Below are 23,102 nucleotides of genomic sequence, written 5' to 3' on the forward strand. Positions count from 1 at the left end.
GACAGCCTGGCTTGAAAAAGCCTACCAGTGTCCATTCCAAACATGGTCATTATGATCTTTGGAAATAAAAGTGATATGGAATCTAACAGAGAAGCAGTAATAAGGAAGTTGAAGCTTTTTCAAGAGAAATGGAGTTATCTTCATGGAAACTTCAGTCAAGATTGTTTCTACTGTAGAGGACATAGTAATGCAGCAACCAAGATTTATGGGTGAAAAGCACAAGGATTCTTTGACATTAATAAGGCAAATGCCTTTGACATTGATTCTCAGATTGCTGCTACAGTAACCAAAAACAATGGATTCTGACCTTTGTGAGTGTAAACCCGGAACAAGCATAGCCAAGAATGAAGAATTAGAGAAAGATAGGTTGCCTGCAACAGGCAAAACGAGCCTGGGAGTCATTTCCAAAGCAATGAGACTCATTGGGGTCTTCCTTGGGCAGTTGATATATGTCCATATCAGAAAGCAAAGCATTTAGCGTTATAGGCACATTTCTGAGCACGCTCATATGGGGAGTACATTCCGAGCATGCAGAGTTTAAGGTCATAGTTCAAGAAGTTAAGGCAGTAGACACATTTTGGGGCACGCTTAGCTCAAGATCAAGGTTAAAGTAGTTCTATGGGTAAAGAGCTTGCTACACAAGCATGGGAACCTGAGTTCAGATACCTACTACCTATAATGCATCTGTAACGCTAGTGCTGGGGACAGAGACAAGTAGACCAGAGAGATTCATTGGCCAGCCAGGTAGACAAAAATGACAGGCTCCAGGTCCAGTGAGAGACCATATCTCAAAGCAAACAAACAAATACGGTGGAGAGCAATAGAGGAAGACAGAGTCGGCCTCTGGCTCCCAGGTGCACGTGCATGGGTGAACACACCTGCACATCACATTCATACCTCCTTACAGCTACAGTGGGACAGGAACACCGTGGAACATATTCAGTTTGTTTCATAAAGATGATGGGCAAAAATACCTCTGGAAACGTCCATTTCCTACAAAAAAGTTTCGGCTGAAAAAGGGGAGAGAACTCCCTGAAGATGCGTTCATCTAGGAGTTTGCTTCTCACGGAACCTGTCTCACTTCTTTGCTAACACTACTAGCACACCGCAGGAAGACAGTCAGCAAGGACACCAAGGAGGAAGGCTGCTGTTGAGTCTGTTTTTACTGCTGAGCTGCACGAATGGAGCTGTTTGCTGTCTTTCTCCCTCTCTCCTCATGCTTAGCCGAGACACGAAGTTATGAGAAACTGCTTTATCCTGTGACTTCTTCTAGACGCTTGAATATGTGGTTACTGGCCCTGTTGTGGGATATTATTTCCACTTGGCAAAGATGTGTTAGATTTGTTTGTGTTGTGGAATATGACTTTAACTACATAAAGGTGAGTTACATTTGTTTCTGCTGCCTTTGTTTACAATGGAAAGATGTGTTGTTACATCTGTTTGTGCTGCAACTGTTGAATTATGTAAGGATGTGTTGGGTTTGTTTCACCTTGCCTGCCTAAGGCACCTGATTGGTCTAATAAAGAGCTGAATGGCCAATAGCTAGAGAGGAGAGGGATAGGTGGGGCTGGCAGGCAGAGGGAATACATAGGAGGAGGAGGAGGAGGAGGAGGAGGAGGAGGAGGAGGAGGAGGAGGAGGAGGAGAAGAGAAGAGAGGATGAGGAAGAAAGAGAGGGACATGCCTGGAGTCAGCCAGGCAGCTAGACCATTGCTAGGCTGCCGCTATGATTATACAAGCTAAGACAGTTGTGTGTATTCTCACAAATATGGTTCACTGAATATAGGTCCCTGAATAGTTGGATTTAAGGTGATCAAAAGGTAGATTATTCTTAGTACATCTGACTTTATCATAAATAATTTGAAAATATTTTTTCCAGGTGTTTTGAGACAGGGTTTCTCTGTAGCTTTGGAGGCTGTCCTGGAACTTGCTTTGTAGACCAGGCTGGCCTTGAACTCACAGAGATCCACCTGCCTCTGCCTCCCGAGCGCTGGGATTACAGGTGTGTGCCACCACCGCCTGGCTTGAAAACATTTAAGTTTATATGTTCAAAAATGTCAATCTTTTTTTCTTTCTTGTGCTGGGGATTGAAGCTAGGGATTGGGCCTGTTAGGCAAGCACTACACTATTGGTTCATATTCCAGCCTTCTTTCTACTTCTGTTTGTGAGAAGGTCTCACTAAATGGCACAGGCTGTCCTTGAACTGGCAGTCTCCTTCAGTCTCAGGCTGAAGCCTCCTGAGCAGTTAAGTGCCCAGACCTGTGATGCCAGGCTCGTCTTATTTATTTACCATGACTTACCTTACTCTTATTGTTTGTTGTTATATAGCCAAAAGTATTTTTCATATATGTACTCACTGTAGAAAAACTGCATGTTTAGATGTATTTGGGAAATGCTTCTGCTTATAGGTGTCTTTAAAAATATTTCCCATAAAATGTGTGAACATTAGTCTTTTCACCCATTGTTATCCTCATGACTTTCCTGTGTTGACATAGCTACTCCCTGATGAGCTATGGGAAGGATGGGTTCAGGAAAGATGAATGAGGGTCTGAATAAGCAAGCTTTGCCTCCTTTGGGGTGGCAGTTTTGCTACTGGCTCTTTCAACATGGAGCCTACAAGCATGGCTTTTCCTCCCCCAAACACCATGCTACCAAACTTGACAAATACCAGCAAACAGCCAGTACTAAGAAAACAAACAAATGAACAACAACAAACCAAAAACCGAAAACCAAAACAAACAAACAAAAAAACCCTGCGGATTCTCAGAGTTATGGCTGAGCATTATTTCTGAAACTACAGCCCTTTAAAATTACACATTAGGGACTCAAAGGATGTTGTAAGTCCCAAGCCAAAAATGCTGAAATCAGGATCTAACAAGTTCACAGAGCCCACACAGGGAATAAGCCGTTAACATGTGCAGAACATAAAATTACATATAAACAAAGGAAGGCTGTATTTCATGAGACTGAGTAATCCAAAGGGCTCAGGTTTCAAAACCAGATGGACCTAGGCTGCCTCTCCCCAGCTTTGTTATTACCAGTTGTGCGGTCTCTCCTGGGTGATTTAACATCTGGTTACCTCCTCCGTATCTGTATCTGTAACCAGAGGATAACAACGTCTTCTACACAATGTGGTGAGAATTAAATACAATGTGTGAAAAGCATCCAATCCAAGGACTGTCATATAATAAGCACTTGGGGAAATGGCAATTATCTTTCATTTCATGAGGTTGTGTGAGGTTGCGCATGTGAGTGCTACAAGTCAAGTCTCATTACGACCCCATCCCCCACCTCTTTCTTTCTTTCTCTCTCTCTCTCTCTTTCTGTATCAGAGGCAGATCTTGAATCTTTGACCTCTAGACCCTCCTGTCTTTCCCTCCTGCATTCTCAGATATTAGGCAGGTGTCCCCATACATACCACCCAATTGTCATATGTTTAGTAAAAATGCTTGATGCATGTGCTCTTAACAAATTAAATGCTTCACTGAATCTAAGGAAAATATATGGTTCCTGGCCCAACACTATGCCCCACTCTTTCGGGGCAGCAATGTCTGCTTCTTCAGCTGGGCTCTCTACTGTAAGTCACCTTCCTCCTTCTTTGCTTAAAACATTCGAATATTACCATGTATTGTAAAATACTCTAAAATTATGACCAGGATTATAGTTATTTTCCTTCTCCCTGAAGCTAATGATGGTCTTTATTTTCTTTCCTAGTGTTCTTTGTAATTATCCTGGATTTTTCCCCAAAACCTCTAAGAGCTTTTTGATACGATTTCCTGCAGCATCACCGAAATAGAAAGCCAGCCCTCCTTATTTAGCTAAGTCTTCCTGGAAGTCAGTGTGCCATTTGCTCTCTTTCTACTTCCTCCAAACGTGGTCCATGACTCTCTAGTCCAGCTTCCAGTTAAAAGCTGGTCTGACTTGAAGAATTTAATATCATATAATCTAAAATGGAATGTCTTTTTCCATTACATTTTATTTGGTGTGTGTGTGTGTGTGTGTGTGTGTGTGTGTGTGTGTGTGTGTGTGTGTATGTGTATAGATCAGAAGACAACTTTTGGGAGCTGGTTCTGTTCTTCCACCATGTGGGCCCCGGGGCTTGAACTTAGGCCATTAGACTTGTCAGTAAGCACCTTTACCCACTGAGCTATCTCACCTAAAACATTTATTTATTTATTTTTGACAATGAACAATTTCACATTGTGATGATGTTTGTTTGGTTGGTTGGTTGGGTTGGGGGTTTTTTGCATTTCGAGACAGGGTTTCTGTGTAGCCTTGGCTGTCCTGGAACTCCCTTTGTAGACTACCTGCCTTTGCCTCCTCTTGGCTTGTCATGATGATCAGAAGAGGTTCATGTTTCAAATTGTGTTCAGAGATTTTCACATCAACAATCATTTCATGTTAGAGCAAAGTTAGACAACAAACAAAAACATCAAATAAAATTATATTTCTTTTAAAATACATTATGAACTTTCCCTAAACTGCCTTCATATTACTGAAATATACCAAGTGTGGTGGCACATGCCTGTAATCCCAGTGCTCAGGAGGCAGAAGCAGGTAGACCTCTGTGAGTTGGAGGGCCAGCCTGGTCTACGTAATGAGTTCCAGGACAGCCAGGGCTATATAGAGAGACCCTGTCTCAAAAAAAAAAAAATGAAATATCACGGCAGCATCTTGCCTTTTCATTTTATGGAATCCAATATTATATCTGGTTATTCTCAGTCTTGGTCCATTTGAATATTTTTCTACACTTCTCAAACATCCTTTCATGTAAGATTTTGAAAGGTAACATTCATAGGGACAATTCTCAGCTCTCACAGGTGACACTGCTGTTGTGGAAATGCTGTTCCATTCTTGTTCCGAGGTCTTTCTCTTCCTTGAGTTCCTAGTGACTCACAGCAATGAAGACAGAGGGAGTGACGAATTTGGGAAAGAAAGTCTCTTTGTAGTCCCTTCCCTCCTTATCTTCCTTTCTGCTGTGCTTGCCCAGCCCATTTGTTCTTTGATTATTCTAGACAGTACGACTAAAGTTAAGAGGGAGAAAGCGACTGTAGACTGTGGAGTCCTAACCAAGTAAATTAATCCCTTAAGCTTTGCAATTCAGTGGCCAGCCTGTGTAGCTCTCACACTGTCTTATAGCTGACCTTCTGACTTACTTTAAGGAAAGGAACATATTTTGGATGTCATTTTCTTAATTCTTAATCACATTTATGATTCAGGATGGATCGATGGGTGCCTGGGGTCCTAGCATTCCTTGGAGTCTTCAGTGGTTCTCACTGAGTGCGAGTCAAACGCTGCTATAAGGAACCCAGAGTGGGATCAGCTAACCAGTGCTGCCCAGTCTTTGAGGTTATCAGGAGGCCTGAAACACTTCCTGCCAAATTCAGTGAGGTACACATTAGTTACATTTCTATTGCTCAGCTAAAACACCATGACCAAAGCAACTTATAAAAGGAAGAGTTTATTTGAGGCTTATGGTTTTAGAGGGTTAGAATCCATGATGGTGGAGTGGATGTAGAAAGCACCTGGTTGCTGGAGCAGCAGCTGAGAGCTCACATCTTGAATTGCAAGTGGGAGTGAGAGAGGGCACAGTGGGACTAGAATACTCTTTTAAGACCTCAAGTGTCATGGGGAATCCATTTATAGTATCTTAAAAATAATAATCAGCTACAAAAAAAAAAGACCTCAAAGCCCACCCACTGTAGCATATCTCTAGCAAGACCATACGTCATAATCCTTCCCAGGAAGTTCTTCCAACTGGGGACCAAGTATGCAAACATGTGAGTTCACACAAGCCATTTTCATTCAAACCCCCACACAGTGACATCACCAAGAAAAATGTGTGGAATGAGCAGAGACATCTACAGAAAGAGCTGAGCTTAGGAGTACATCCTCATCTGATGAACTGTCCCAGGAATCAGGTACTCAAAGACCACTGGGCAGAGAAAAGGGGTGTCAAAATATGCCTTGGAAACCAATTTAAAAAAAAAAACTACATAAATTGACTTAAAGATAAACATCATACAATCACCTCAATAGGTGATGAAAAAGTCTTTGACAAAATCCAGCATACTATCATGAAAGTCCTAGGGAAGTAGGGCACGAGGGAATAAAATTCAGCATCATGGAGTTATATATGAGAAACTCACAGTGTACATCATCCTAAATGGAAAAAAAAAAAACTTGCAGCAATTCTACTAAAATCAAGAATGAGACAGGGCTGTTCACTGTCCTCATGCCTTTTCAATACTGCGCTCAAAGCACTAGTTGGAGCAATATGGAAGAGAAGGAAGTAGAAGGATAAAAATAGTAAAAGCAGAAGTCAAAATATAGGTTGGGGAGCCTAATCCCAGCTAATACAACTCCAACACAACTCCTGCTCCTGAGCCTCAGGAGTCACAACAGAAGACAGGAAGTAAGGTTCTAAGAGCCAGGGGACCAGGGATTTGGCTGTGAGGTTGTGCCTCTTAGAAATGTCAGCCACTACACCCACAAAGTCTTGCCACCATGCTGCCTAGACATGATCCGAACAAGGACAACACCAATAGACAAAGGAACTTGTCTATTTTCCCCAAAGGATGGGGAAAAATGTTATGGAGCCTCAGTCCTTTGTGTGTATATATATATATACAAAGAACCCTAGGCAACTGAGAAACAATGAGAATGGGAAAAGCCATCTTCCCCAGGGAAGATCACACTGATTGTATATGTAATACCAAATGGCCAGCCCTGAAAACATGTGCATACAAGTAAAGTCATACAGATTAGGCAGGTTGTATTTATGTATTTAGAAATATGTACACATATGTGTGTATACATACATAATATTATGATTTTATATATAAAATTAAAGAATAAGAATTGTTTAATAAACAATTAAAGAATACAGGCCATGGACCACTCGGTGTTTCTAGGCCTGGCAGGTGCTACAGGACCAGCATAGCTCCACCCCAGGTCCTCAGACTTGGGGTGGGAAGAATTCACCCATGAGGCCATGTTGAGCACCATTATGTTCTCTCAGCAGAGTCACCTTGCCAGACCAGATATCTGGGTAAAAGACGTTCGTTGGAAGCTGCATACTGTCACCTGGAATATAAGACAAAAACCTGCACATCACCAGTAAGACTGAGTGGGAGACAAAGATCTGCATGCTGGTCTGGGGCTTTCTGTCTGGGCCTAGAAGAGAAAACACGGGCCCATTCAGTGCCTCATGGACTCTATTATGGACTCTATATGGTAAGCAAATATATGGTGGAGTATGGAAGAGAGAGAGGGAGGGATGAAGAGAGAGAGAGAGAGAGAGAGAGAGAGAGAGAGAGAGAGAGAGAGAGAATGGTTCATGTCCTGTGAAGAGAAGCAGGTCTAAAGAGGTGAAGGTGGAAAAGAGAAGGCTGAGGTGGGTGCCACCCAGGGCCATGGTGCTGTTCAGGCCAAAGCTGCAGCCAAGGGCCACGTCTGCACCTGTGACCCTGTTGCAACCTTGGTCTGTGTTGATGGCCTTGGTTCCTGTTCCCATTGAAGGCTGAGAGGATAGGGATGCACAGAGTTGGATCCACCCCTCACTGGCTGCAACACTAGGGAGAACTGGTCCTACCCCCTCAGGGCTGCAGCACTGGAGAGAGTGAGTGGGTCTTGCACCTCACCTGGGCAGTGTGACAAAGCTGGTCCTGTTGGTAGGGGTGAGGGCGAGCTGGCCCTGAGGGCATGAGAGTGGGAGGCCTCCCCCCACCTCCCTCCACCCCCCCATCTGCCATGTGGTGGTAAGGGTGAGGGAAATATACCCTCCCCTATACCCCTTCACCACCTGTGGCAGGTGGGGGAGCTGAACTAGCCCCTCACCAACTGCAGCACTAGGGAGAACAGGCCCTGCACCTCTCCTAGGCTGTGTAGTGGAACTGACCCTGTTGACAGGGATACAGGCAAGCAGGCTGGCCCCAAGAATGTGAGCATAGGAGATCTGGCCCTTTCCCTTATCTGCCATATGGTGGTGGGAACAAAGGGGAGGTGTCCTCTCCTCCCCCACCCCTCACCATCTGTGGCAGATGGGAGAGCTGGCCCTGAGGTCAGGAGAACTGGTGAGCTGGCCCAGCATCTCACCAGCTGCAGCACTTGGGAAAGCAGGCCTTGCACCTCACCTGGGCACCATAATAGTGATGATCCTGCTGGTGGGGGCACAGGTGAGCCTGCTACGAGGTCATGAGAGTGGGAAAACTGGCCCTGTACCCCTTGACTGCCATATGGTAGTGAAGGAGAGGGAAAGTTACCCTTCCCTCCTGACTCCTTGCTATCTGCAGTGGACAAGAGAGCTGATCCTGCCCATCACCAGCTGCAGAACTAGGGAGCGTGGGCCGTGGGCCCTGCACCTTGCCTGGGCAACACAGTAGAGCTGACCCCATTGATGGAGGCATGGGTGAGCTGGCTCTAAGAAAGTGAGTGTGAGAGACTGAGCCCTGCCCGTCATCTATCATATGGTGATATGGGCAAAGGAGAGAATCCCCTACCCCCTGCCCCTTGAAGCCTGTGGTAGGAGGGAAATCCATCTCTGAGGTCACTAGAGCGAGAGAAATGGCCTTGCCTTTCACCTTGACTACAAAACACAGTAGAGCTGGTCTTGGCGGTGTAGGTGTGGGTAGGCCAACCTTTAGGACAGGAGTGTAGGAGAATTGGCCCCGCCCATTGCTGCTTACTACATAGGGTGAGCTAGCTGGTGCAGTACTGGAGAGCTCACCCTGGTGTCAAGGATGAAGGGAAGCTGACAGGCTGACCATCCCAGCAACTACCCAGACTCAGAGCCAGAGCTGTGAATTGGCCCATCCCACCATCCACCCCAGCTATGATCTGCTGGAGCATGTGAAAGGACTGGTCCTGTAGACCCAAAGTTACAGGGTCTCCAGGGCACAGGACAACAGGATATCTAAAAGGAACCCTGTAGTTGGAGAGCTTCTCTCCAGGATCCACCAAGCCACCGCGGTCCCACAACCCACGTATAAAATAATCATACAGACACTTATATTATTTAAACTGCTTGGCCATTAGCTCAGGCCTACCATTATCTAGTTCTTACTCTTAAATTAACCCATTTCTGTTAGTCTATATTTTGTCACGTGGCTTGTGGCTTACCAGTATCTTTACATGTTGCTTCTCATGGCGGCGGCTGGCGGTGTCTCCTCCTCCCCAGCCTTTTACCTCCCACAATTCTCTTCTCTGCTTGTCCCGCCTATATTTCCTGCCTGGCTACTGGCCAATCAGCATTTTATTTATACAGAGTGATATCCACAGCAGAACCCCAGTGAGAGACCAGTATTGATGATGTAGCAAAAACCAGAGGACCTCAAACCAGACTAAAGACTCAATGCAATGAACACTTCCAAGTAACAATATTTGGACTAATGGATTATGTGACTCACTGTGTCACACTACAGCTTCCACAATGAGACTTTTTTCTTTTCTTTTATTTAAAATTTTATCTTGCTTGGTCCCAGGGGAGGGGTGTGCGAAAGATAGAGAGTGGATGAGAAGGGACTGGGAGATGAGTGGAATTGAGAATCATGATGTGAAATCCACAAATAATCAATAAAAAGTTAAACTTGAAAGAATTTTTTAAAAAGAGGACATATATTTGAAAGAGAGCAAGTAGATCATATGGGAGAGTTTGGAGGGAGGAAAGGGAAGGGGGAAATGATTTCATTATATTATAATCTCAAAAGAGAAAAAAAGGGAAAAATTCAAAATATAGAGACATCCATTTCTTAGAACTCACTAAACATGAAAGATTTATAATTGTCTTTTTTTCTCAAATTTGAAAAAGGTATTTTATATATATATATGAAAAAATAAATTATTGAAGACCCCTTTCCTTAATTCTGTTAAAATGATTATTCTTGCTGGGAGGTGGAGGTGCATGCCTTTAATCCCAGCATTGGGAGGCAGAGCTAGCCTGGTCTACAGTTTGAGATCCAGGACAGGCTCCAAAAGCTACAGAGAAACCCAGTCTCGAACCAAAAAGCTAAAAACAAACCAACAAACAAACAAACAAAAAAGATTATTCCTTTGTTTAGTATGTGACACTATTTTTTATGTTTATAGCTCTTATTACTTATGTAAAGGCTGAACAATTTAAATAAGTACAGGAAAAATCACAGAAATAGTAATCACATTAAGCCAGTTTTCTATTATGGATGATTCCTATTACCAGAAACCAAATCATTTATATGCCGACAAGAGTTGTCACCATTGTAGGTACTGACCTACAGATGACAAGGAATTCCTGCTACCTGTGTATGGTGGGATAATAGCAGAGTTTATGTTCAGTGTACTCTGAGGTTACTTGATCTACTCATGGCAAAACTTTATCATTCACATGTTATGTTGGCATCTGTTCCTTCTGTCAGCATCACTCAGAGTATCGTGGCTTCTTGCTAATTAGAAAAACTTGTGCAGTGAAATAAAGTGGTTATGAGGTCTATTGGAATTGTATGTTATGGCTTTAAAGAGTGACATTATTATTGAAAAGAAAAATTCATGTTAAAAATGTTTTCAGGGGATGGAGAGATGGCTCAGCAGTTAAGAGCATTGACTTCTGTACCAGAGGACCTGAGTTCAGTTCCCAGCACCCACATAATTGCTAACAGCTGTCTGTAACTCCAGTTCCAGGAGCCTCAAAACACTCTTCCAGACATACATGCAGGCAAAACACACACACACACACACACACACACACACACACACACACACACGCTGTGGAATGATCTCTTGTACACTGTAAAGATTTGTCACTTGAATTGGTTTAATAAAATGCTGATTGGCCAGTTGCCAGGCAGGAAGTATAGGCTGGGTAACCAAACTAAGGATGATGGGAAGGAGAGAGGGGCAGAGTCAGCAGTTGCCAGCAGACACAGAGGGAGCAGGAAATGAACCTGCCATGCTAATAAAGGTACTGCCATGTGGCAGAGCGTAAATAAGGAATATGGGTTAACATAAAAATGTAAGAGCTAGTTAATAAGAAGCCTGAGCTATTGGCCAATCATTTATATTATATTATTATATTTAGCCTTCGAGTCAATTATTTGGGAAGTGGCTGCCAGGTATTTAGGAACAGGCAGGCAGGAGAGAAATGTCTGTTTACACACACACACAAACACACAAACAAACAAACAAAAACCAAAAAACAACAACAACCCCCCCCCAAAAAAAAACCCCAAAAAACAAACAAAAAAAAAACAGTAAAAATGTTTTGATAGAATATTGGGAAACCAAGTCTATGGTGTATCTCATTTATAAAACCAATGACCAGGGGGCTCTCTGCTAGGCAGCAAAGAGGACAATTGCTTTGACATAATTAAGTTCAAAGGTCATTTTTAGTGCCATAGTCTCTGAAGCTTGAGCTTTCGATGTACCAAACCAGGAGATTAGAACCCAAACATAAATGGTCCTTTGGAACATTTTTTTGCTTCCGCAACGGGGTGACAGAAAACCATTCCTGCCCACCCTTCCTTCTTCTCCTTTCCCGCTCCTCCCCGACTACCTCCTTTAATCTAGCAGTCTCTGACACAGGGCCTCACCCTAGAGAACTGCCTGAATTGTAGCATGGCTTTCACAGTCAATGAGGGTAGAAATACCATGTCATCAAAGAAAGTGTTCTGCTGCATGGCTCCATGACTTAAGTTCTCAGGTAACCGGAAGTGTGGAGATAATCGTTGTCAGACTCTGTTCAGCAGCTTTGTAATGTCACTGATTCTTCAACTTTGGTTCTGCCATTCTTAAATCGGAGGTCTTCTCTCTTTTGTGTCCATTGCTTCATTGTTGCAAAATGGCTGTCACAGTTTTCAGAAACCCTGCCTGTTACTTTAGTAACACAAGGGAGAGGCTAATGTCCTCCGGTCTTCTCTTATGTTGAACAAAGAGGTAAACACTTCACGAGCATTCCCACTTCTCTTCTGAGGCGCTCCCCTGAGCTGCAGTGAGAAAGTGTTCACATTTTCTAGTGCTTACAGTGGAGGTGGGCAAGGGCGCTAGAGTTTGGCACTGGCTGTTCGGTGTCGCCAGCTAATGTATCTGCCACAGACAGGGACGGAAAAGGTTGCTGAATCACAGTTGTTTTCATCTTCCACCCAGGGGACAGACTTCCAGGCTCTGCAGAAGAAGATGTGCCAATAACGGATGCCTGGAGGCAAGCAACTGTGATCAACAAGTCTCCCACTGAAGAAGGTCTTCGACTAGGGAAACATAGCTTCCTCTGGGGCTGGATGAAGAGCCTGAAGTTATTAATAGGAAATACCTAAGATACACGTACCTTTTTATATTTACAATAGTGAGAAGATAATGCACTTTTCATAATTCTAGAGAAAATGCCTTTTAGATCACTTATCGACCCAGTACACCACCATTGGGAAGTTGTGACCAAATTTGGAGATTTTTGTTTTTCTTTCAATGTCAAAGATCTTGATGGTTTATTTGGGGGGGGGGGGAATCATAAACCTAAGATTATATGAAATCTGGCCCATTTATCGAACAATAGAGTTTTAACCACCTCTACTTTCCACCTCCCAGGTGTACAGGCAAGGACTAAAACACCAGCTGTCGCCCTGAAAGACTATCTGCTCTTTCAGATATTTTCTCTTTGTTTCCCAAGTGAAGAGGAGGTTAAGCCAACAGAGAAAAAGTAGTTAAGAAAAGACACTGTTGTTATATTTCATTATGATAAAATTGAACAAGTTCAGGAATTGAACCTAACTGCTAGGGGTGGAGGACTGATTGAGTCTATACGTTTCACACTGACCAGCAGCTACCCTCATCTGTATCTCTGGGTGCCACAGAATAACCAAGGAAGAAGGAGAATATTGAAAACAATGGAATTTTTGCCCATGAGTGTATCTGTGTTTAGTGAGGACAAAATCATCACCCCTGCCCCCTTCCTGAGCTCAGAGGGTAAGGGCAGAATTTGTAAGACATTCCCTAAGAGTGGGAGGGCAGGCAAAAAGACTGCCCCCAGCTCTCATTAGCAGGCCTTATGACTCACTGAGTTGGCACAACTACTGTTCACCTAATTTCCAACGAAAACAAAATGCTGCTGGCAAGGCATGTCCAAGGCCTAATGACACTTTCAAGTACACATGGCATAAATAAAGATTTAAAAAAAAAAAAAACCATCCACTTGGAATGACTACAGAGAATTTTGTGCTGAATAGTTCCAGCTAAGAAGAGTTAATTATCCAAAAAGAGAGTGAAAACAAGAAGAGGTGAATTTCGAGCCACAGAGAACCATTTCAGAAATGACTTCGATTTCTCGAGTTTCTGCTGCTTGTAACATTATCCGTCAGTGAGTGCTGGTGGGCGATGTACAAATGTCTACAAAGTACGTGCTACAGGAGAAGGAAAGTGGTTCTTTAGGTTTCAGGACGGCGAGGCAACACTTGATATGCCAAACAGTGGTTTTGAACCATAATCTGGCCTCCAAAACACCAGAATGTTCTGACACACAATCCACCTGAAATCAAGCCTGGCAGGAGCAAACGCTGAACACCTGTAATCAATTCAACCGTTCTCCGAGGGCAGAAGGGCTCTCTCTCCCAGGAGCCCCAGACAGTATAGTGAGATTCTGTCTCAAACAACTAAAAAACGGAAACAGGGGCTGATGAAGGAATGCTGGGTAGAACGGTAACATTGCATCAGAGATTACATCTCAATAAGACAGAGTTCTGGCCTGCCATTGGCCATCCCAATGTCTCAGTGTCTCACAAGAGAAAGTGGCAACCCTGCTGTCTGACCCCAAGCTCAGAGCCTGGTTTGCTAGGCCACCTAACCCCTCCCTGCTTTTCCTGCTTTCTTCATCTGCACAATTCTGCCACTCAAAGCAGAAGAGATCTTATGTGCTTCTTCCAAGAACTTTTCATCTAGCAAACCATGTGTTCACCACTGCCATCCCATTTCTCTGTAACCCCCACTTTGTTCATTGAAACATCCTTACCACTCTAGGCCTCTACTCCTGCACAAAGGCCCTGGATTTTATACATGGTGCCACTCTGCCATGAGGTATCCCCATCACTCATGTGCTGTGCTTTATTGTGATCTTTTAAAAGCAAAGTGTATGCTTTGGACTAAGGACCCTAATGCAGCAGTTAGCCGTATTAGGTATTAGGTAGTAAATGATAGTAGTAAATGATGTTGGTGGTGAATGATAAGGTCCCATGGTGAAAACTGCAAGGTGCTTACACTTGTTATACTGAGAACAGAGGCTGGGATTAGGAGGAAGATTGAAGGTTAACAGGCAAGGTCTGAAGCACTGAGGACGGTTACTAGGAAGTCTAATAGTTGGATGTGCAATAACCAGACTAGACAGATGAGGGACAAGGGGCTCTGGATCACTGAAAGCAGACCAGCCTCCCCTCCCCCTTCACCCTGTCCTGGCTGGTTCCTTGTCAACTTGATACTCAAGTTTGAGTCACTTGAGAAGAGGGAACCATCACTGAGAAAATGCCCCCATCAGACTGGCCCGTATGCAAGCCTGTGGGCCATTATATTGATAAAGAATTGATTTGGGAGGACACAGCCCATTGTGGGTAATGCCACCTCTGGGTTGGTGGTCCTGGGTGGTGGAAGAAAGAGGCTGAGCAAGCTGTGAGGAACAAGCCAGCAAGCAGCTTCTTCTATGGTTTTTGTTTCACTTCCTGCCTTAAGGTTCATACCTTGGGTTCCTGTCTTGGCTTCCCTCAACAGACTGTGACTTGGGATATGTAAGCCAAATAAACCCTTTCCTTCCCAGCTTGCTTTGGGTCGTGATGTTTATCAGATCAATAGAAGCAAACGAAGACATCCCTCAAACCCTTGAGGGGCTTATGTAAGCCACCATCTGTCTCTCTTACATTCTTGCTTGTGATGCGGCTAACTGTAACAGACTAAATTTTAAGGATTGCTTCCAATAAAAAATCTTCCACCTCAGAGACCTCAGACTACCCCATGGATGAGGAACCGAACAAAAAAAAAGACCAAAGCTACTGAAGGTTGGTGGCTGTGATAGAGCTAAGTCTCTGCCACGGTAAACCCATAAGCTGGTCACTTCATTTTGAGGACAAAGGAAGCTTACTTTAATTAACGGGACTGGAGACACCTGCAAGGTCAGATGATATTAACACTGACCAAGTGACTAATAGTTACCAGTCAGTAACTAGTCTAGTTGGAGGAAGAGACCGACAGAGGGAAGTTTCAACCACCTCTAACTGGGTAAGCACCATGTGAACGGCTTGTGAACATCTTCCTGGCTGGGCAGGCAGGGCGTGCATATAGTTTGTGATTCTTGTATTTTTCAGCCCATGACAACACAGATTAGCCAGTTTCAGTAGAGATTATTTCAGCCTTTGTCCAGACTCTGCCATGGCATTATGAAAACTCCTCGACAAAGGAGTTCCATGACTGTTTCCCTCTCTTGAAGCCCCTCCTCCTCTTAGAGATTTCTCTCACTTAATTTATCACTTTTCTATAAATCTTCTCAATAAAGTTGAATCTGCTCAGCACAGTCCCATGAGAGTCCACATCTTTAAGTTTTATTGTTGCAATGTAAGGAATTCTATTCAGTGTCCCAGAAACTTCTACCTTTGGTCACTATATGAGTGTCCAACATCCTGGCTTGTAGCATGAATCTTAAAAGGTCTTATTAATACGGACAAACCCAGAGCCAGGTATGGGGGTGAACACTGAAAGATCAGAGAACCAGAACCAGCCACAACTAACCTCACTTTGCCAACTCCTCAGCTGATCTCGTCTCCACAGACTGGAAGCCTCTGTGTCCTCATCTGAATGGATCTCAGCTGAATTGCTGCTCAAAAGCCTAAAAGCTCTAGGTCCTGGTCCTCACACCTTCTATACCTTTCTGCTTCCTGCCATCACTTCCTGGGATTAAAGGCGTGAGTCACCACACCTGGCTGTTTCCAGTGTGGCTTTGAACTCACAGAGATTCAGATGGATCTCTGCCTTTGGAATGCTAGGATTAAAGGCATGTGTGCCACCATTTTCTGGCCTCTATGTCTATCTAGTGGCTGTTCTGTTCTCTGACCCCAGGTAAGTTTATTAGGATGCACGATATATTGGAAGACACAATATATCACCACACTGGGTCCCCGGATCATACCAACTGGATTGTAAAAGCTCCCAAACCCTGCATTAGCTCCATTCTGAAACACTTCTAGATCTGTGTTCCTTTACATTCCAACTCGCTCAAGACCCCAAGTCTAAGGGGAACCTTTAAAAAGCTTGATGGAGTTATAGTAGGAAAACTCATGTGTGACATTAAAGCTCCTGGAACTCCTAAATGCATTTTTTTCCTTAATAGAAGAACATTAAATTATATGGACTGGAATTTAGTAAGTTGAATCTGGTAGAAGATAAAATAATGACCTTAAATTCATGTGACTGACTCCATTAAACTACATTCATTGGCATGATACAGACACAAAATGGAAATGCCAAAGTTTCCAAGAGCATGTATTTTCCCTATTTATGGCCTCACTATTGTTTCCAAAGAGATTTTGCTTCTGTTTCTTTGTAGTACTGGGGGTGGAACCCAGGGCCTTACATACACTTGTTTAATATGCCACTGAGCTGTATGCCTAGCTTGGCTGTCTCCTTCACTTTCATGAACGACTCCTAAAAGCACACAGTTCCGGTACCCATCTCTCCATGGCAATCCAACTCTTTGCCAGCCACATTTCTTGATAGATAGGTTTCCTACAGGAGGTTATTATGTAGTTTATCTCTAATCGAGTACATTAGACGAAGTTTATGATTGGGCTCAAAGGCAAGTTTGTGTGTATGAGTTACTGTTTGCATGCTACACAAATCAGTTTTAATTTTCTATCACATTACATTAAATACTCTTTTCTATATGTTAAAATTGGTCCTTAAATTTTAGGTCCTCTGTGTTCAGAAACCCAACTTTATCATCAACCTGACACGGTTTATTCTAGTCTTCCAAATACTTCATAGTATATCGTCTTGGATTTCAGTAGCACATCTCTGGAAAGGTTAGATAGTTATAAAATTCTTTAAGACAGGTCTGGAGTGGCGTATGTCACTGCAGTTCCAACTATATGGGAGGCTGAGGCTGGGAGATCATTTGATTCCATGAATTTAAGCCAGTCTGGACAACACAGAAAGATCCACCTCTTAAATATGAGTGATACATAACTTTCTAAAATTTAAATCAATTTCTTTAAATAATGTTCTACTATCCTCTAAAATTACTCCAGAATAATGAGTTGGCTGACTTAAATGAATTACACACAGATTCCTGAAGGAGTAGTTTAGTTGGTTACATTGGACTTTGCACATAAAGATGTATTTACCAAGTGAGAGGCCACCTGATATTTTTATGTGAGGCAAAGGGGTTTACATCAAGAAATGCCCCCCTGAAATGAGGTCAATTCCAGATAAATCGAAGGACTTTAGACGTTCTGCGGAGACTCTAGAAGCCAAACCCTTACCACCAAAGAGAGAATACTCCAAACTAAAACGTCCTAGGAGAATCAGTCAGTGGCCTGGACCCCAAGCACTGGAGGACACTGACAACCATTTCGTTGGGGTTATTGCTTCCTTCCTTCAATCCATAGTCCCTGGGAAACCGTGCTGAGGACAGGAGGTGAACATCTGCTGCGGCGTTCAAATGACAGCTGAGTTGGGAGATACAAAATGAGATCTGTTTTGTTTGTTTATCCCTTAAACTGAAGTAGCGAACCTAGGTAACCTCACACGGTGGCTACAGTTTAACCTTAGTTGAAACAAAGTACCCCGGGTCACCCTTGACACTTGTCAGCGAGTTTTCCACCCGACCAACCTTTGGCTCTCTGCGCGCGCCCAGTGGGGGGGGGGGGGGGGGTTGGGCCGGAAGGGCGCGGCGGGGGCGGGGCAGGTGGGCTCGGGGGCGTGGCTCCGAGGAGGCGGGGACAACATGGCCCGGCCGGGAGCTTGGAGGACCTAAGAGGCGCGGCCGGGGCCACGCCCCGGGCGGGAGGGCCGCTCTGTGCGCGCCCGCTCTATGATGCTTGCGCGCGTCCCCCGCGCGCCGCGCTGCGGGCGGGGCGGGTCTCCGGGATTCCAAGGGCTCGGTTACGGAAGAAGCGCAGAGCCGGCTGGGGAGGGGGCTGGATGCGCGCGCACCCGGGGGGAGGCCGCTGCTGCCCGGAGCAGGAGGAGGGGGAGAGCGCGGCGGGCGGCAGCGGCGCCGGCGGCGACTCCGCCATAGAGCAGGGGGGCCAGGGCAGCGCGCTCGCTCCGTCCCCGGTGAGCGGCGTGCGCAGGGAAGGCGCTCGGGGCGGCGGCCGTGGCCGGGGGCGGTGGAAGCAGGCGGCCCGGGGCGGCGGCGTCTGTGGCCGTGGCCGTGGCCGTGGCCGGGGTCGGGGCCGTGGCCGGGGCCGGGGCCGGGGCCGCGGCCGTCCCCAGAGTGGCGGCAGCGGCCTTGGCGGCGACGGCGGCACGGGCGGCTGCGGCGTCGGCAGCGGTGGCGGCGTCGCCCCCCGGCGGGAGCCTGTCCCTTTCCCGTCGGGGAGCGCCGGGCCGGGGCCCAGGGGACCCCGGGCCACGGAAAGCGGGAAGAGGATGGACTGCCCGGCCCTCCCCCCCGGATGGAAGAAGGAGGAAGTGATCCGAAAATCAGGGCTCAGTGCTGGCAAGAGCGATGTCTACTACTTCAGGTACCTTTCTGAGGGTGCGGGGGTCGGGTGGGGTGCAGTGTCAGGTAGGGGTCAGGGGTCAAGAGCTGGCCTGGGCAGGGGTGGCAGGTATGTGACAAGGAGCCCGGGTGAGCTGGTACGGAAGGGGAGCCCAAGTCCTTCCTTGGCAGAGGTTAGACCACCACAAGTGAGGGGCACAAGTGTCTGAAAGGCGAGGAGGGCACACTCAGTTAGAGGGCTTCCGGGAAAATGGTTTGCAAACGAAGGGTTAATGGGAGGGGTGGTTAGTCAGTCCATGAAAGGGTTAAAAGAAGGTGTAATTCATCGGAACTATAAAACCCAGTCACTGTTGGCGCCTGTCCCAGCATGTCCCAGATTCATCATCAGAAGTGCGTTCAATCTTGCACATGTGGAAGAATTAGCCATCTACAGGAAGAAAGTTTCAGTTAACTTTGTAGGGTCCAGGGAGGTTTCACGTCCAGCAGGCATCTGCAACTCCAGAAACTGTGTGGAATGCTTTGGCGTGGCAAGTACATTCTCATCTTTTGACAGCGGAAGTTGTCCCAGACTCCCAGACCAACATTTGCTCCCCCCAGTGAACATGTGGCAGTGTCTGGAGACGTTTTCGGTTCTCACCTGGGGAGAGGGTGCTGTTGGCATCTGGTGAGGAAAGGCCAGAGGTGCTGCTGCGCTGCAGGACTTAGGCAGCCGGTGCAGTAATTATCTTCCCCCAAGTACCAACCAGGAGTAAAGTTAAGAAAGACAGCTGAAGTGTTTCAAGGTTTCTCACTTGGATGTCATCTTCCAGTACTGTGGTTACGCTGCTCATGTCCTTCGGTTGTGATAGGTGGCAAGCTCAGGGAAGGGTCAGCGGCCATTGATACCAGTGGATTATAAACAAACTGACGAAATGTTCCTCCACACCATCCCATTTTTCGAAGAGTGCAAACATGTTATGTTGACTAGTTTGGAGGTCCCCTCGCGGACAGAACGGTTTTCAGGCAGTGTAATATGTGAGTACTGGGGAACTAGTTCTTAGTCACCCAGAAGCCGCAGTAATGTGAGAGATTTCCTATTGGCCGTTCACTGGGGCAGGAGAAATACGCGTATGTGTAATGTTTCCAAATGGCATATGCCGTTATTTACGTTTAAAAAGTTGAAAAGTTGTGTACAAGCACACGCATCAAAACACATGAGTGTAGTTCCTGCTGGTAGAGACCATAACTACGAACATACAGTTTTCCGTTCCTCCTTGGTGCTGTTGGTCAATCCCAGGGCCTGGTGCATCTATAGGCAGGATAGATGAGCAGCAGCATCCCCAGACCTCGAACACATCCTTGCTGTCTCTTAGATACAGGAATAAGTCGTTTACTCTTTTTAGCTCTTGCGTTCCAAATCGTTCTTTCGCTTTGTTTGAGACAACCTGTTTTCAGTGTTGGGAATTGAATCCATTCCTTGCACGTACTTGGCAAATGCTAGAAACTGAGTCATGTCCTGCTACCCTCCCCCCTTTTGAAATTTTGTGACCAGAGCCTTGCTAAGTTTCCCCGGACTTGAATTTGCCTTGAGCTGGTGATGCTCTTGGGCAGCCCCTGTGTAGCTGGGATTACAGTTCTATCCCACCAGGCCTGGCTAGAAAACTTGAAGTATAAAGATGATTGTGTGGGTTTGTTTCAGTTTCTCCATCACTGTTCAGTTCACTTCTATGATGGTGCTAAAAATAAAACGCTAGCCAGACGTAGAGACCCACGCCTTTAATCCCAGCACTCACAGAGGTGAGTTCGAGGCCAACCTGGTCTACAGAGCGAGTTCCAGAACAGTCAGGGCTACACAGAGAAACTCTGCTTCGAAAAACAAAACAAAAAATTAAAACGCTACAACTTCAAGATATATTTGTTTCACTTAGTGCTATTTACAATTCCTCTTTGCTTTGGATTTCATTTTACTGTTATCTTTCTTAAGCAGGCAGTCTGCATAGGCTTTGTGTGAACTGCTGCCCATGTTAAGTCTTGGAGGCAGTTATATTTGACAAGAGTTTGTTTCTGGGATTGAATCCCTTGAAGAAAAGCTCCATTCTTAGTTGAGCATTGTAGAATTTGTATTTCACTGCTTACAGAACTTGTCTTGGGGTATGGTTTGTTTGCTTTTGGAGTGATGTATTTATTCAAACTAACTTGTGTTTTTCTCTTTTTGGATATGTAGCTGGAAAGGCTATTTCAAAAGCCAAACTGGGTGCAGTTGCACATGCCTGTAGTCTCTGATACTCAGGAAATTGAGGGACAGGGTCACTTGAGCCAGCCTGGTTAATGTAATGAGACTCTTGTATCTAGACTTTGGAGGCTGGCGAGATGGTTTGGCAGGTAAAGGTGCGGCCGTCCAGCCTGATGACTGGAGTTTGATCCCTGGAGCCCACATGGTGGGAGGAGAAGACTGACTCTCAGAAGTTGTCCTCTGACCTCCTCCTCGCCATGCACACTGTCCACCACATCTACACCAAATAATAAACACATATATGTTAAAAATTAGAAATAAAATAACCAGAGCTTTGGACTGTTGTAGAGCTCTTGCCTAGCATTTTTGATTATTTAGTACTATTATCATCAAGATAGAACCTCATTATGTAGTTCTGGCTGGCCTTGTACTCAGAGATCTATCTGCCTGTCTCTGCCTCCCAAGTACTGGGATTAAGGCATAAGCACCACACACATCTAGCATTTTATGTAATGTATGCATAGGCGGTGTGGTGTGGAGGCCTGAGATTGACATCAGGTTTCTTCCTTAGTATCTCTCTACCTTTGATTGACATCAGGTTTCTTCCTTAGTATCTCTCTACCTTTGATTGACATCAGGTTTCTTCCTTAGTATCTCTCTACCTTTCATATTCGGTCAAGGTCTCTGACAGAATCTGGAACCAGCGTAGCTAGCCTCTCCCATGCTGCTGAAGTGAAGGGATCAGGTAGGACGTCGGCTCTTGCATGGAGTCTAGGGCTCACACTCTGGCCTTACACTTAGGTTTCAGGTGCTCTACTCACTGAGCCATCTCCTCAGACCTTGCCTAGCATACACCAGGCTCTGGGCTGGATCCAGTACTACACAAAAGGAGACAATCAGAAATCAGTCACATTGCCGTTGCCACAGAGCTCCAGTCTGTTCATGGTCACATTTTCCTGACTCTGTTCTACATGTGTAACAGTAGATTTTTTAAATTTAAATTTAAATGGTAATGCTTCTTGGTAGATAATCCCAATGTAACCAATTAAAAGCCAACTTTCTGTACAAATTCGTCCGTAGGAAATTCATCAGACATCATAGTGATAATTACTCTATCTTTTTATTAGACACTACAGTGTTATTTCTTGTACTTTGAAATGGAAAGGATATTGAGGAGGTTTTGCTTAGGGCTGTAAAGAGTGTTGTCTGTAGTCTGTTGACCTCTTGCAAGGTGTCACTGTGTGGAACTGCTGTCACCTGTTGTGACTCTGCAGAGGCTGTGCTGTGAGCACGAAGGAAGCGTGAAATACAGCGTGAGCCTGCAGTGCATTAGTTTCTTTGACTTGTGATGGCAACTTTCTGTGTTGGATCATGATGATGGGCCAGAGTAACTGTGAGTTCATGTTACTTTTCAGACTCAGTTTTACATATTGGTATCCCATATGATACCTGCCTTTAAACCAGGAGCTCACAAAACTGTATCTGTTAATGGTAGGTTAAGTGTGAACTCTCCTGCTGGTAGGTGATGTGAACACCTTCACCCAGCTGTTCACACAGCTTCTAATAGTGCTAGCCCCCCAATTAGCCTGCTCTTGGGGAGATTAATTTAAACTAAGCCATGCCTATTAACAGAGGGTGTGCCTGACACTTATTAATTGGGCTGAACTGAAATGTATAGGGAAAGCCTTTGGTTTTGGTAGAATATGTTTTGGCTGCATCTTGAAACTGCCAGAGTTGTAATAGAAGCACCTCTGGTTGCCAATTAAGTACTATAATTACGCCTTCTGTCAGGGTTACTAAGATAGTGCTGTGGCAGTTCATCTATTATCATCCAAAGCATGTTTTTTAAAACAGGGTGTGGTTTGTTAAACTGCTGGGTCCATTGGTACAGTTTCTGAAAAATTTCAGTGCCACTTTTGAACCCATAAAACAGTAATTTTCTCACTGGCCTTGATTCTTCATTTCTACATTTGCCATTCTGTGTAACACATACTGGTTTGTGTTTCTGAAGTACTTTCCTCTTCATAGGGTTCTTTAGGAACTTGATCTCCCTTGCCTTTTTTTTTTTTTTTTTTTCCTTTCCCTGTGCAGTGCCCTTCACGGTCCTGGTACTAGGCATACAATCCCAGGCTGGCTTTGAAGTGGTGGCAATCCTATCTCAGCCTCCCCCACGCTGGAATTACAGGCACACACTATTGCTCTTGGCTGGTTTCACTTTCTTGAACTAGAAAGA

General features: G+C 45.0%; 1 protein-coding gene across 2 annotated transcripts in view; it reads left to right on the top strand.

The window, feature by feature from the left end:
• Positions 1 to 17,945: 17,945 nt before the first annotated feature.
• The window catches only part of Mbd2 (methyl-CpG binding domain protein 2), a 61,418-nt gene continuing 56,261 nt past the window's right edge, over positions 17,946 to 23,102 (top strand). The window contains exon 1 of one of the 2 annotated variants that reach the window (XR_004946411.1): positions 17,946 to 18,679. Coding sequence is in view for 1 of the 2 variants with exons in the window: in XM_036204973.1 (XP_036060866.1) it covers positions 18,135 to 18,679 (545 nt within the window). In the remaining variant the exon portion in view is untranslated. The remainder of the gene's footprint in view (positions 18,680 to 23,102) is intronic. The other variant, XM_036204973.1, reaches the window with a different exon arrangement.

The sequence above is a fragment of the Onychomys torridus genome, chromosome 13 (genome assembly GCF_903995425.1).
Source record: "Onychomys torridus chromosome 13, mOncTor1.1, whole genome shotgun sequence".
Taxonomy (NCBI): Eukaryota; Metazoa; Chordata; class Mammalia; order Rodentia; family Cricetidae; genus Onychomys; species Onychomys torridus.